Source organism: Pipistrellus hanaki (assembly GCF_964339955.1).
Source record: "Pipistrellus hanaki genome assembly, chromosome: 3".
Lineage (NCBI taxonomy): Eukaryota > Metazoa > Chordata > Mammalia > Chiroptera > Vespertilionidae > Pipistrellus > Pipistrellus hanaki.
In genome coordinates, this window is record NC_140505.1 from 20,105,048 (window position 1) to 20,119,207 (window position 14,160).

The 14,160-nt window shown below is 56.1% G+C and overlaps 1 protein-coding gene across 2 annotated transcripts in view; it reads left to right on the top strand.

Moving 5' to 3' along the window:
* The window catches only part of ADGRA2 (adhesion G protein-coupled receptor A2), a 34,212-nt gene that overhangs the window by 11,477 nt on the left and 8,575 nt on the right, over positions 1-14,160 (top strand). Inside the window, exons 2-9 of one of the 2 annotated variants that reach the window (XM_084878372.1) lie at positions 746-817; positions 10,118-10,189; positions 10,482-10,553; positions 10,682-10,792; positions 11,099-11,262; positions 11,905-12,118; positions 12,626-12,790; positions 13,600-13,798. In XM_084878372.1, coding sequence (XP_084734498.1) covers positions 746-817; positions 10,118-10,189; positions 10,482-10,553; positions 10,682-10,792; positions 11,099-11,262; positions 11,905-12,118; positions 12,626-12,790; positions 13,600-13,798 — 1,069 coding nt within the window. The remainder of the gene's footprint in view (positions 1-745; positions 818-10,117; positions 10,190-10,481; positions 10,554-10,681; positions 10,793-11,098; positions 11,263-11,904; positions 12,119-12,625; positions 12,791-13,599; positions 13,799-14,160) is intronic. The other variant, XM_084878373.1, reaches the window with a different exon arrangement.

Here is a 14,160-nt window from a genome sequence, read left to right on the forward strand (position 1 = left end):
GGGCGGAGTGGGTTCACACAGTTGGCTGGGGCCTCTTTCCTCCTCCCCTAAATTCAAATGAATAAACAAACAAAGCTGGGGCTGGAGAACGGCTTGAGGCCTCGGGGAAGCCCAGGGCTCTATCCGTTTTCTGTTAAGGCTGCAGGCAGGTTTAGGGAGGCAAGGGCACTCAGGTCCTCCACGTTGGGCCTTTTCAGGGCTGGTAGCGTCCCCTTCAGGTGAGATCCTCAGCTCACAGAGAAAGTGCTTGGAGACCCCAAGAAGAGGTAGCTCCTCCCATCTGACTCCACTCCACCTGCAGGAGCCCTGACCCAATCCAGGTCATTCCCTCACTCTGTCCTCAGGATACTGGGCTTAAGACTTGGGCTAGACAGAGCTGTGGAGGGCTGAAAGGGGGTGCTATAGGCTGAATGCAGAGGTTCCAAGGTATAAAGGAGCATTGCAACTTCACATCTATTCACCTACCCACGTGCTTACAGAGCCTAAGTCGGACCCAGGCCATAGCGGAACCCAGGGCAGGTGAAATGCTTGGTTTGGGGCTCGCTGTTGAGCAGTCGGCCTGAACCAGTTGCTGGCTCCTCCTTATGGACTCCTGGAGCTGGTGGTGGTCTGCTGCCTTGCACAACTTTAGGTGGTGTCATTTACCCAGAATGCAGTGTGATTGTGAAATGGGCTCCCCACTCCATCCACACTTTCCAGCTTGTAACAGCACATTCTCCTATCTGTGTTCTCCCTCTGCCTTCAGGCTCTTGAGCAACAACAAGATCACAGGGCTCCGGAATGGATCCTTCCTGGGACTGTCCCTGCTGGAGAAGTTGTAAGTGCTGGGGCGAGGTGGGGCAGACGTGGGGCCTTATGGTCATGGGCAAGAGCTTCATTCAGGAAGGATGAGGAATGCTGGTTGCTAAGGGACCCCACAACCTAGGGCCTGCTGGCCAAGAGTCAGACCCACTGGGACCCTGCCCAGGGCTTGACTCCCAGGTGAAAGGCAGGAGGGGTTGGTCTGAGAGAGAGACCAGCTCCTTCCCCTGTGACAGCAGAGAGAAGTAGAGAAACCTCACTGGTCTAGGCAGGGCTTAGGAGGTAAGGGAAGCTCATTAATGCTCTTTAATGTATAATCGGCTACGAGGGCTGAGTCTCTTAGTTGGCCAGAAGCCTCTGCCTCCTCCAAGCTGGGGGCTCAGCATAAAGAAAGGGCTGAGGGAGGATTTGGTGTGACTGGGACCTCTTCCCTCCTTCCCTAAAAGCAAATCAACAAACAAAGCCCTGAGGGGCCAGAGCCCTGGGCGGAGGGTGGGGATAGCGGTCACGTCCAGATCTCCATGTACCCACACCCCTCCTCCCTAGTTTATAGCTGCAGCCTCCATCTGTCCATCCACCCTACAGACCCAGGCGGGCTGGGGTTGGGCTCAGGAGGGCCCTGCTAGCCCACAAGAAACTTCTTCCCAGAGTTGGGGCTTGACCTGGTCATGGGCAAGTCACTTTACCCGCCAAATGAGGGGATTGAGCCAACCCCTTGGTCGGCTTCCTGTTGAGTTGGCATGCTCCAGGATCCACAGCTTGTACCACAGCTCTGGGTCCTGTCTCCACAAAAGACCTGGCCTCCCATTTTATTTGGAGACTGAGTCCTCCTTCCATCTGCCCCTCCTCAAACCCCCTCTCTCCCACCTTTACTCCCACCCTTCTGGGCATTTCCAAGACCTCCAACAGGGCCCCTCTCCCCTCTAGTACCATTGCTTGGATCAATGCAGTGGAGGATCCAAAAGAATAAGGCAGCAAAGACCCAAAGAGTCTAATGGAGACCACAGACGATGCCATGTGTATTAGAATTAAGTAGGATGGGGTTTGTGTACGTCAAGTCCAAAAGAAGGGTCCGTGAAGTTCAAGGGAGATAGAGATGCAGTATCTACATGACCAGGAGTTTAGATCTTTAACCAGGACAACAACCTTATGAGGTTGTCTCTATTATAGCCATCTCATAGGGGAAGGGGGAGCCTCTCCTCCAGCCCCCCTCCCCCGCGGTGAGGAAAGCTTGATTAGTGGTTTGGTTCGTGGGGGGTGGGGAGGCAGAGCATGTTCTGTCTGATCTGGCCCATTCTAGGCGTGGGAGGGGGTCTTGGGATGTTGACCTTAGCGTCGACCCAGCTCTGTGACCATCCGATCATCTGCTCAGCAGCTCACAGACAGGGTGGTCCAGGCCAGGAGAAAGAGCCGCCAGCAGCTGTTATTTAATGTCTCCTTGGGCACCAGCAAACAGGGCAGGTTTTATCTTCCCTGCGGCCGTTGGCGTTTGGGAGTCCGATTCCTCCGCTCAGCCCAGGCTCAGTCTTAGAGGGCTGACTGGCAGGAAACCAGACTCTCCTTCCAGGATCTTTGGGAGGAAGACAAACCGCAGCTGCCTCTCCAGCCCTTCGCTTTGCTCCGCAGGGGCCAGTCACCGCCCAGAGAGGTTCTCCCTTCTCTCCCTTCTCTTAGCACACGCAAGCACCGCTCTGAGCCTTGCATGCCTCACTGACATCTTCCCAGCTTTACCCTTTCGGTGTATCAGCCAGACCCACGGGGTCTGCCCCCTCCTCATCCTTCAGTCTCATGATAGAGCTTCTGATGAGGCTGAAAAGGTGGCCTTTTTCTTCCCACCCGTGTCAACATACGGAATCAGACGCCCCTCCTCAGCACTGTGACTCTGGTGGCCACACAGCAGGTGCCTGCAACACATGGGAGGCAATCAGAGGGAAGGGGGAGAAGAGTCCAGAACAGTGACTAAATCCGGAGTCATCTGAGGTGGAAGGGCTGCTGGGCATGAGGAAGTGTGAGTCCCTGCGCTGTTAGGAATCATTCTAGTCCTTCATCCCAGAGAACTTTATTGAGCCCCCTTTCTTTATTGTGTGGTTCATTTACACATCACAAATCTCCCTGATGTGTGTGCAAAGCTCTGTTCCAGGCATTGGGAGTGAACACAGTAGACCAAGTGCCTGCCCTCATGGAACCTACCCTCTCTTGATGGGACCCAGGAAATAGCAAATAAATGTATATTATGTCAGGAGACAATAAGTGGTCCAGAGAAAAATGAATCAGGGTAAGGAGGATAGAAAGCCATGGGGGGGGGGGGGGGCAGCTGGTTTATGCAATGGGGTCAAGAAAGGCCTTGCTGACAAGGTGACTGAACCTGAGACTTGAGGGATGGGGAATTGGAAACATCCGAAGGACAGAGAGAGCAGCAGTTGGCAAGGCCCTCAGGTCCAGAGTTTGCCTGGTGAGTTTGAGGAACAGAAGGGCATTGTGACTGGGAATTGGTCAGAGATGAGGTCAGAGAGATGCAGGGCTGGGCGCCAGGTTTGGGGCCTCAGTTTCATCATCTGTGAAAAGAGGGGTGGCGATTTGTATTGGATTCTATGATACTGTGTGTGTGGTGTGTGTGTGTGTGTGTGTGTGTGTGTGTGTGATATCCACAAGTGAAGGAAAAGATCAAAGAGCAAAGTGACGTGGCCGGTTATTCCAAAGGAGGGGAGACCTCTGTGCCAAAGGATGGAGAGGCAGTGCATGGCTCTCCATCCTGGTTGATCACGACTGTATCAGTCAGGATTCTCCAGAGAAACAGAATCAGTTGGAGATGCGTGTACGTGTGTGTGTGTGTGTGTGTATCTTTATAAAACATATAAAGAAATGTTAAGGAAATGGCTCACATGATATGAGGGCTGGCAAATCCAAAACCTGTAGAGCAAACCCACAGGCTGGTAAGTCAGGCCAGGAGTTGATGCTATAGTCTTGAGACAGAATTTCTTTTTTCTTTTTAAATATATTTTATTGATTTTTTGCAGAGAGGAAGAGAGATGGATAGAGAGTTAGAAACATCGATGAAAGAGATCAGCTGCCTCTTGCACACCCCCTACTGGGGATGTGCCTGAAACTAAGATACATGCCCTTGACAGGAATCGAACCCCGGACCTTTCAGTCCGCAGGGCAACACTCTATCCACTGAGCCAAACCGGTTTTGGTGAGAGAATTTCTTTTCAGCTTTTGCTATTAAGGCCTTCCACTGATAGGAGGAGGCCCACCACATTATCAAAGGTAATCTCCTTTATTTAAAGCCAGCCGATGTGGTTACCATCTACAAATTGCCTACACAACACCTTCAGCTTAGTGTTTTGATGAAGTTACGGGGTGCTGCAGCCTGGCCTAGCGGACACATACGAGTAAAACTAATCATCGCAAACACGATCCCACAATCTCAGAGATGGGAGAGGGCCTGGGCCCCCGCTGCTAGAGACGCTAATTCGTCAGGTTGGAGGGGGCCTGGGAATTTCTTACAAGGTACGCAGGCGATTCTCATGCCCGTCCGGGGTTGGGAACCAGTGGACCAGATGACCCGTACACTGTGGGCCTATTCATCACCAGCGAGACACCGTGGCCTGGCGTGCAGTTGGTGCCAGGAAACACTGATCTCTCTGTCCTGTCAGGCCGAGACGTCCAGGCTTGGGCAGCCGAGCCTGTGGCAGCCTCACATCCCACAGCCCATGGCAACAAGTCCTGTAGGAGGGTCAGGGCCTCGACGAATAACTGAAGTGGTAGGTCTGGGCTGTGCCAGTGAATGCTGGCCGGGCCTCCCTGTGCCAGCGCTCCTCTGCCTCTGAGAATGGGTCCAGTGTCAGCGTGTGGGGGGAATAGGCCAGCCCGGTGCCTGTCTCACAATGCAGGACCCTGAGGCCGGGGAAGGGACAGAAAGGGCGAGGAGCCGGAATGTGCCGGCATTGATCCCATGGGAGTACCCGTGCTCCAGAGACGTTGGGGGCGAAGATGAGGGTGAGGATGCAGTGGGGGACACACCTCTATCAGCCAGGCAGGACAGACAAGAAAACCCTGGAAGAGGGACCAGCAGAGGCAGCTCATGGTCAGCCCAAGGAGTGTATAGAAGGGCCCAGACGTGGGTGAGGCCCCCCTCTCTGGATTCCACAACCCCTCCACCGGGGCCAGCCTGTGTGTTGGCCAGAGGAAGGATCTCTGGGATGGGGGTGGGCAGGCTACGCAAGGGCCCAGAGCTTTCACTCTGGGATTGAATCATGCCTTTGCCAAGCACCGTTTGGGTGCCCTTGGGATCCTCGCCTGGAAAATGGGACAATGCATGTTCCCCTGACAGGGTTGCATGGGATGCGTTCCTCTAGGGAGAGAGCCGGGGACAGCAGGGACTTCCAGGCAGTCAATGGCAGTTCCCTTCTCCTCGGAAGAGTTCCAAGTTACAAGATGTTATACGCCCCCTTTTTGCGTGGGATCGTCCAGAGCTCCAGCCTGCAGCAGGCAGTCACGTAGATGAAATGGAGGCGCCTAAAGTCCCGGGCTGGCCCATCCCTCTGGTGCCTTATCCCCCACCCTGCGCAGTCTATGGGGAGCAAGCCCCTGCGCGGCTTCCGGGGCTCCGAGGGCGCCCCATCACAGGGAGAGCCCCGGACCGAGTGGGCCACAGGGCACGCCGCCCCGGGAGAGGCCGCGGGGGCTAGGCTGGCGTGCGAGCGAGTGGCTGCGTGGCCGCCGCCCCCAGGGGCCGTGCGCGCGGAGGCAGGGCCCGGGGCGGGGAGCCCGCGCAGCCCCAGGATGATTTGTCATTGCCTAATGAGATTAATAAGCCCGGGGGGGCTGGTATGCAGGGGGGGGGGATGGGGTGCTCATTAGAAGCAGATGGTCATGGGAATGGTGGCTAGTGGGGTCTGGGGGTGGAGCGCCGCTCACCCTCCAGGTGGTTTCCATTAATCTGGAGGCGGGGCCAGGGCCCTCCCTTCCCACCCCCCCATTCCCGCCCCCCCCTTTCCCCCCACTCGGGGAGGAATGCGGCGGAGAGCTGCCCTACGCTCAGGCTAATGGGTTCAGGGACAGCCCGCCCTGCTTGTTGTTGTAGCTCCATGTCTGGCACAGGGTATGTGCTCAATAAATACCTGCTGGATGATATCAGAGATGAGAGGGGCCTGGGGCTTGGGGGTGGGAGGGAGGCTAGGACCACCTTGGCTTTCCTCCAGGCCCCCAGAACCTCTCTCTCCCCCGCGCCCCCCAAACAGCCCCCCTACCTACGGGGGTGTTTTAGCCCCGCTTTCTGGTGAACCCTGCAAGGCCTGGAGGGCTCCGGGGAGGAAAGCTGCTCTGCAGCCTCCGAACCAATCATTTGGTTTTCAAACCCACAAGCAAGGGAGGTCTGCAGGGGCCAGAGGGAGCCAACTTGGCCGCCCCACCCTGTCCAAACGTGGTGCGCGCACGCACACACGTACACAAAAACATACAAACATGCACACGCACGCTGTCGTACAAATTCACGCTCAGTCTCTTTTGACAGTTTCAGTGAGATATAATTTACATACCATAAAGTTTGTCCCGTTGAAGCATTCCATCCAATGGTTTTTAGTAATATTTACAGTTGTGCAATCATCATCATAGTCTAATTTTAGAACATTTTCATCATCCCCAAACCTTGAATCATTAGCAGTCCCTCCCTATTTCCCAGCCCTAAGCAACCACTAATCTACTTTCTGTCTCTGCAGATTTGCCTATTCTGGACATTTCATATAAATGGGATTGTGTGGTCTTTTGTAACTGGGTTTTTTTTCACTTCACATTATGTGTTCAAGGCTTATTCATACGATAGCATGTATCAGCACTTTATTCCTTTTTATGATCGAATAATATTTCTTGTGTGCCTATAGCACACTTTTGTTTATCAGTTGGACATTTGAGGTTTTTCCACTTCTGGGCTTATTGTGAATAACGCTATTAGAAACATTCCTGTCCAGGTTTTGTATGTTCACTTCTCTGGAATATCCACCTAGGAGTGGAATTGCTGGGTCACATGGTTACTCTATCTGTCATACTGTTTTCCAAAGTGGCTGCACCATTTCAACTCCTAGCAATAATGTACAAAGGCTCCAGTCTTTCCACATTTTCATCATCACTTGCAGTTGTCTGTCTTTTTTAAAATATATTTTTATTTATTTCAGAGAGGAAGGGAGAAGGAGAGAAAGAAACATCAGTGATGAGAATCATTGATCAGCCGCCACCTGCATGATCCCTACTGGGGATCGAGCCCACAACCCAGGCATGTGTCCTGATAGGAAATTGAACCATGACCTCCTAGTTCATAGCTTGACACTCAACCACTGAGACGCTCTGGCCAGGCTTGTCTGTCTTTCTTATTGGATGTGAAGTGGCATCTCATTGTGGTTTTGATTTGCATTTCCCTAATGACTAACAGTGTTGAGCACCTTTACATGCATTAATTGGTCATTTGTAAATCATCTTTGAAGAAATGTCTATTCAAATCCTTTGCTCATTTTTTTCATCTGGGTTGTCATTTATAACTGAGCTGTAAGAGTTCTTTATAAATTCTGGATAGAAATGCCTTATCAAGCATATGGTTTATGGAAATATTTTCTCTCATTCCATAGGTCGTCTTTCACTTTATTTTTTAAAATATATTTTTTATTGATTTCAGAGAGGAAGAGAGGGGGGGAGAGAACTAGAAACATCAATGATGAGAGAGCATCATTGATCAGCTGCCTCCTGCACGCCCCCTACTGGGGATCGAGTCCACATGTGCCCTTCAGAATAGAACCTGGGACCCTTCAGTCCACAGGTTGGCACTCTATTCACTGAGCCAAACCAGCGAGGGCACCTTTTACTTTAATTGCGTCCTTTAAAGAGCAAAAGTTTTAATTTTTTATTAAATCTAACTTATCCATCTGCTGTTTTGTTGCTTGTGCTCACGCACGAACTCTTACACACTTAGCTTCCTGAGTTTCTATTTTCCCCAGAGGGGTACAGGATATGATTTGCTCCCAGAAACGCCCCTCCCCCCCCCCCACACACACACACTTTTGCCAGGGGTGGGGGTGTCCTACTACTCCGTATTGACATAGATACAGGGAGAGGAGCATGCTGAGTCAAGGGAGCCTGGTCTGGATTGGGCAAGTGGTTTGGGGGAGGGGAGGCTCCGTCTGCTCCCTGCACCTCCTCCAGGTTCCAAGACCACAGCTCTGTGGAAGCAGAGGGCAGAGAGGGACGGGAGATGCCACATCACAGAAACATCTGTGCATCCTCATGACCTCATCTAAGAAATGAAGGGATCAGAGTAGGCAAATCCCGATCAGGGGTTCCTCACAGCCCCTAAAATCATATGCACCATGTTGGGTGTATGCATTTTTCTGGGGCGGGAGTCCATAGCCATCACCAAATTTTCAAAAGGATGTGCTTAGCAATTACGGTGCAGACCCACGGACCTACGAGGGCCTCATAGGTCTGAAGAAATGACCCAAGTTCTATTGTATCGGCCCTTCCTGCTGCTGAAAGGGCACCGCCCCCGGAGCTGCTTAGGGACCAGGGACCAGATCCTCTGGGGCTGTCAGAGCTCAGCCCAGGTCCCTCTCTTCACGAGAGGACCCAGGACTACTGGTCTGGGCGAGCAGGCCAGCTCCCAAGGGGCTGCCTTGGTCGCCCAGGAAGCCACTCTTCAGGTGGGAGGCAAGCGGGAAGAAGTGCCAACACTTGGTGGAAGCAGCCCTTTCGGTAGCCCCGGCATGGCTGGGCTGTAGGAAGTCCCGGGCAGGAGAGCGCTGGGCCCGGCAGCCGCCTTGCTCCCATCTGCAGAGCATCAGCGGGGCAGGCTCTCGAGGAGAGGAGGGCCGGAGGAAATGAGAATAAACACAAGCGAGCTGGAGGGAAGGAGCGGGGGGCTGCAGCCTCAGCCCCTTGGCAGCCCATGAAGGGAAGTGACACAATGAGGAATGTGTTTCCCTCTGCCGGCCCCCGCACGGGGGTGGGGAACAGAGCCCTGAGAATGGCCAGACCCCAACGGGGGCCAGGGGGCACAGGCTGGACTAGCGTCGGAGGGAGGCGGGGTGGGGGCGAGGGTGGGGGTCTGGGCAGCAAAAGGGGGCTGACAGGCAGGAAGGACAGCCCTGGGTCCTCCCTGGTCCCCGCTCTGCAGGCTGTCCCAGGGTCTGCGTGCTTGCACGTTCCCTGCGAGTGCCGGCCTGGGGCACCTCCCAGCACGCCTGCGTATGGAAGCCATCCCGCTGGGAAGCTGACCCCTTCTGGTGGCTTTCCCTTCTTTCCCAAGGGACTTGGGGTTATGGAGGCTGGCTGAGCTCTTGGTATGAGAGGAAGCTGAGGTATGAGGACCCCTGGCCATGATGTTTCATCTGTGTGTGTGTGTGTGTGTGTGTGTGTGCTTATGTCCCCAACTCAGACTGCCAATGCGAAAACAGGCCCCCTGGTGGGAGGGCACCTCCCCATCCTGGACACCCATTTCCTCTCCTCCCAGCAGGGAGCTGGCTCAGTTAACCCCCTCCTGCCTGCAGTCCAGAGCCATCCCTGAGGCTTTGGCAGGACAGCCTGTCCCACATTCTGGGCTGGAGAGTGGCAGGGGCTCCACCATCTTCCATCCCGGCTGTGCCCTAAGTGGCACTTCCCTTGCCACCTTCTCTCAGCTCCTCGGAGAAACCCTGGGGGAAGGCGGGCACAGGACTGAGCAAGCCTCCGCTCTGAGGGGCCAGGCCAGGTGATTTATAGCCCTGCCTCGGAGTCCGGGACCCTGAGACCAGGTCAGCATCCATGCAGTCATCAATCCGCTGCCTGGCCTATTATTTCCTCACTTGTCAGCTGGAGAGATTCAGAAGGGTAGCCATAAAATACCTCCCGACAGCCAGGCGAAGGGAGATTTTTATCTTTGTAGACCAATTTGCAAAAGACTGTCACACCCATTTTGAAATGATTCTCACAGCCGCCCCATGAGGTACTCAGGACAGCTCGGAGGTGGAACCAAGGCCTCCCAACTCGGAGCCCAGCGCCTGTACCTCTTGTTCGCATGCTCTGCTTCCCGCTTCCTCCTCTGAGGCCCTGTCATCCCTTCTCCCGGCATCTACACCCTCGCTCCCCTTCCCGACCAAGTACCCCTGGTGCCAGGCAGGAGGCCGCAGAGGCCTGTGCGAGGGGCAGGGCCTTCATCCGACTTCCCCATCAGTTCTGAGGATTGCCGGGACTTAGGAGGAAACTGAGTCCGGACACTTCCTGTGACAGGGGGGCTTCCAGGCCCCAGGGAGCGAAGGGGGGAGAGGGACGAGGCCTCCCCACTTTCCTCCCGCAGGGACCTGAGGAACAATGTCATCAGCACGGTGCAGCCCGGCGCCTTCCTGGGCCTGGGGGAGCTGAGGCGATTGTAAGTGGCATGTCCCGGCCCCAAACCGCCCAGCCCTCCCGTGACCCCTGCAGAGACGGTCCCAGGGATCCCGTGAGCCACACCCCTCCTCCTCACCCACCATCCCTGCTTCTCACCCACCCCTAGCGGCCCCCTCCCCACACAGCATGCTGGGGGGGAGGGCAGACATTCGAACCCCCAACCTCATCTCCTTGTTCACTCTGTTCCCACACAAGCCACACTGGCCTGTCCCTCCCGAGCGGCTCTGGGTGCAGCCACGTGGCCTGCTGAGGTTGTGTGTGTGTCTTTCTAGAGATCTCTCCAACAACCGGATTGGCTGTCTCACCTCTGAGACCTTCCAAGGCCTCCCCAGGCTTCTCCGACTGTGAGTGAGGGGCGAGGGGAGAGGGGAGGCTCTGACCCAAAGGACGGTTTGGGAGGAGGAAGGCAGCTCCAAACCCTACAGGTCCCTGCGTGCACTTCACCTGCTCCCCCTCCCCCCTCTGGCGCCAGGAGACCCTCAGGTCAGCTCACTGCTCCCTGTCCCTACAGAAACATTTCTGGAAACATCTTCTCCAGCCTGCAGCCTGGGGTCTTTGATGAGCTGCCAGCCCTTAAGCTTGTGTGAGTATCTTTTCCCAGGACTCGGACCCCCGCTTCATTCCTCTGCCCTGGAGGGAGACCCCCTAGGCATCGGACCGCAGGGGCCAGCCTCATTAGTAGGCAGGAAGACAGCGGCTGAGATGCCACCATATTTGCCTTCCGGTGATTGCTGGGCCGGTGCACACGTCCCCACGTTGGCCCTCTCCAGCTCAGTCCCTTCCTGGGGCTCCATCCAGTGGGTAGAGGGCATGGAGTGGAGCCCACACTCCTCTGCTCCAGGAGCCCACACGCCTCTGCTCCACTCCATGCCCTCTGCCCGCTCTGCAGGGACTTCGGCACCGAGTTCCTGACCTGCGACTGCCGCCTGCGCTGGCTGCCGTCCTGGGCCCGCAATCGCTCCCTGCAGCTGTCTGAGCGAACGCTCTGCGCCTACCCCAGCGCCCTCCACGCCCAGGCCCTGGGCGGCCTGCAGGAGGCCCAGCTGCGCTGCGGTGAGCAAATCCTCGCCCCACACACCAGCCTGGGACTCTGCCCGCCCCTCAGGCCCAGGCTCCCTCCTGAAGGACCTGGCCCTCAGCATGAAGTGTTTGCTCCTGGGCGGTGGGCAGGCTCTCCCGGGCATCCTCTCCCTCCGATCCCACTGGGGTCGCCTTCCATCAGCTTCTCTCAACTCCCCTCGGTCCTGCTGCTCTATGTTTTCTTTTTTAATATATTTTATTGATTTTTCACAGAGAGGAAGTGAGAGGGATAGAGAGTTAGAAACATCGATGAGAGAGAATCATAGATCAGCCGCCTCTTGCACACCCCCTACTGGGGATGTCCCCACAACCAAGGTACATGCCCTTGACTGGAATCGAACCCGGGACCTTTCAGTCCGCAGGCTGCCGCTCTATCTACTGAGCCAAACCGGTCCCGGCCAGCTGCTCTATGTTTTCATCTGGGGTGACGTGTGCTGCGGAAACGAGAACTTTTACTAGTTCTAAACCCTCCTGCCCCTCGCCTGTGCTCCTGCCCCTGGAGGCCTCCTCCTGCCCCCTCCTCCTCCCCCCAGGCCCCAGACAGAGGAGGCCGGGCCCCCCCTCCCGGACTCTCCCACACTGTCACTCAGGCCCCACCGCTCTCTCCTCCCACAGAGGGGGCCCTGGAGCTACACACGCACTACCTCATCCCGTCCCGACGCCAAGTGGTGTTCCAGGGCGACCGCCTGCCCTTCCAGTGCTCCGCCAGCTACCTGGGCAACGACACCCGCATCCGCTGGTTCCACAACCGGGCCCCCGTGGACAGCGACGAGCAGGCGGGCATCCTCCTGGCCGAGAGCCTCATCCACGACTGCACCATCATCACCAGGTTCAGGCCCCCCGTCCCACCCCCCAGAGAGCCGGGCCCACCACGTTCCTGGGGTGTGCCGCCTGTGTCAGAGTGCGTGCGTGTGCGTGTTCACGGAAGGCCAGGGCTAAGTCAGTGGTCCAGATGATAAGGGATAGAAATTAATTGCCTCATAGAGAAAATGATTGCATCTGACATTTCTTTAGTTTAGAGCTTCTACGGAGTAGGCTATAATGGCTCTCACCTGTGTTATCAGACCCAATCTCTCCAATCGACTTGTAAGACCGCTATTAACTCCACGATAAAGATGGGGAAAGTGAAGCTCAGAAAAGCATTGATCGTCACAGGCCAATCAGAATGGGAGGAGCATGTCCCTGCATCCCTCACTCCGCTGAAGAATAAACAACCTGAAGCTCATCCTGCACCCCCTGGGGCAGGGCGGCTGTGGGTGGCCAGGCCAGGGGCGTTCAGGGGGCTGGCGTGGCCCCCGAGTACCTCACCAAGCCAGCCCCGCCCCCCTGCTTGCAGCGAACTGATCCTGTCTCACATCGGCGTGGGCGCCTCCGGCGAGTGGGAGTGCTCCGTGTCCACCGTCCAGGGCAACGCCAGCAAGAAGGTGGAGATCGTGGTGCTGGAGATCTCCGCCTCCTACTGCCCGGCCGAGCGTGTCGCCAACAACCGAGGGGACTTCAGGTTCGGTGTGCTCAGCTGCCCCAGAGACCCAACAGCTTCCGGCCCCGCCCCCCGCCCCGCCCCCAACTCCTGCATCTGAGTCCACGGGTGGCCAGAGTCTCCCAGCCACTCCTTGAGTCGTTCAGCTCCAAGTCCTGCTGTTGTATTCAGAGACCTCCTCTTTCGATTATAACCATCTGACATGTGTGGTGCAGGACAGAAAGGTTTTTATGTGCTTCTTTCCATTCATAGTTTACAAAGCTCACCCACTTGAATAACACATTTTTAAAAAAAATATATATTTTATTGTTATTTTACAGAGAGGAAGGGAGAGGGATAGAGAGTTAGAAACACCAATGAGAGAGAAACATCGGTCAACTGCCTCCTGCACGCACCCTACTGAGGATGTGCCCACAACCAAGGTACATGCCCTTGACCAGAATCGAACCCGGGACCTTTAGGTCTGCAGGCCGATGCTCTATCCACTGAGCCAAACCGGTTTCAGCTGAATATCACATTTAATATCCCAAGGAGTCTCTCGGGAAGGAGATACGAATCTCCCCATTGTACAGCTGAGAATACTGAGGCCCAGAAAGGGTCAGTGACTTGAACTCGGGACTCAAGTCCAGCCTCCATAGCACTAACCGCAGCACTAGCAGTACACATACAGTTAGAAAGTGGGGCTTGGGGACCCCTTGAAGGCCAGCCCAAACCACTCTTCTGGATCCTTTCCTCAAAGGTTCTGGCATCACAGTTCTAATGGGAGGGGAGGGGCGGGGCCCTTGCCTTGAGGGGCCTGGGTCATTGGCAATTCCTGCCTCTGCCCCCAGGTGGCCTCGAACTCTGGCCGGCATCACAGCCTACCAATCCTGCCTGCAGTATCCCTTCACCTCGGTGCCTCTGAGCGGGGGCACTCCGGGCACCCAGGCCTCCCGCCTGTGTGACCGCGCTGGCCGCTGGGAGCCAGGGGACTACTCCCACTGCCTGTACACCAACGACATTACCCGGGTGCTCTACACCTTCGTGCTGGTGAGGCCAGGGCAGGGGGTGGTGGGCACCTGTCAGCTCTGGTTTCAGGGGCTGGGCAGGGAGAGGCCTCCCAACTGCTCCCCTGCTCCCTGGGTGTGCACCGTGAGGGGCTCCTGCTCTACAGCTCTCCTTCCCCCCGGGGGATGCAGACCCCCAAGGCCACACTCAGAAAGTGCAAGCCACCCCAGCATCTTCATCCCCCAACCCAGCAAGGGCAGCCTTAAGGGGGGGGGGGGAGGCAGAAAGGACAGCATGAGCCAGCCACTGTGCCTCAGCCAGTGGCCTAGAAGTGGGCTGCCTGCTATCTTGATTAGACCCAGCCAGTGGGCCAGACCCTCTCCCCAGGCACTGCCCTGAGCATT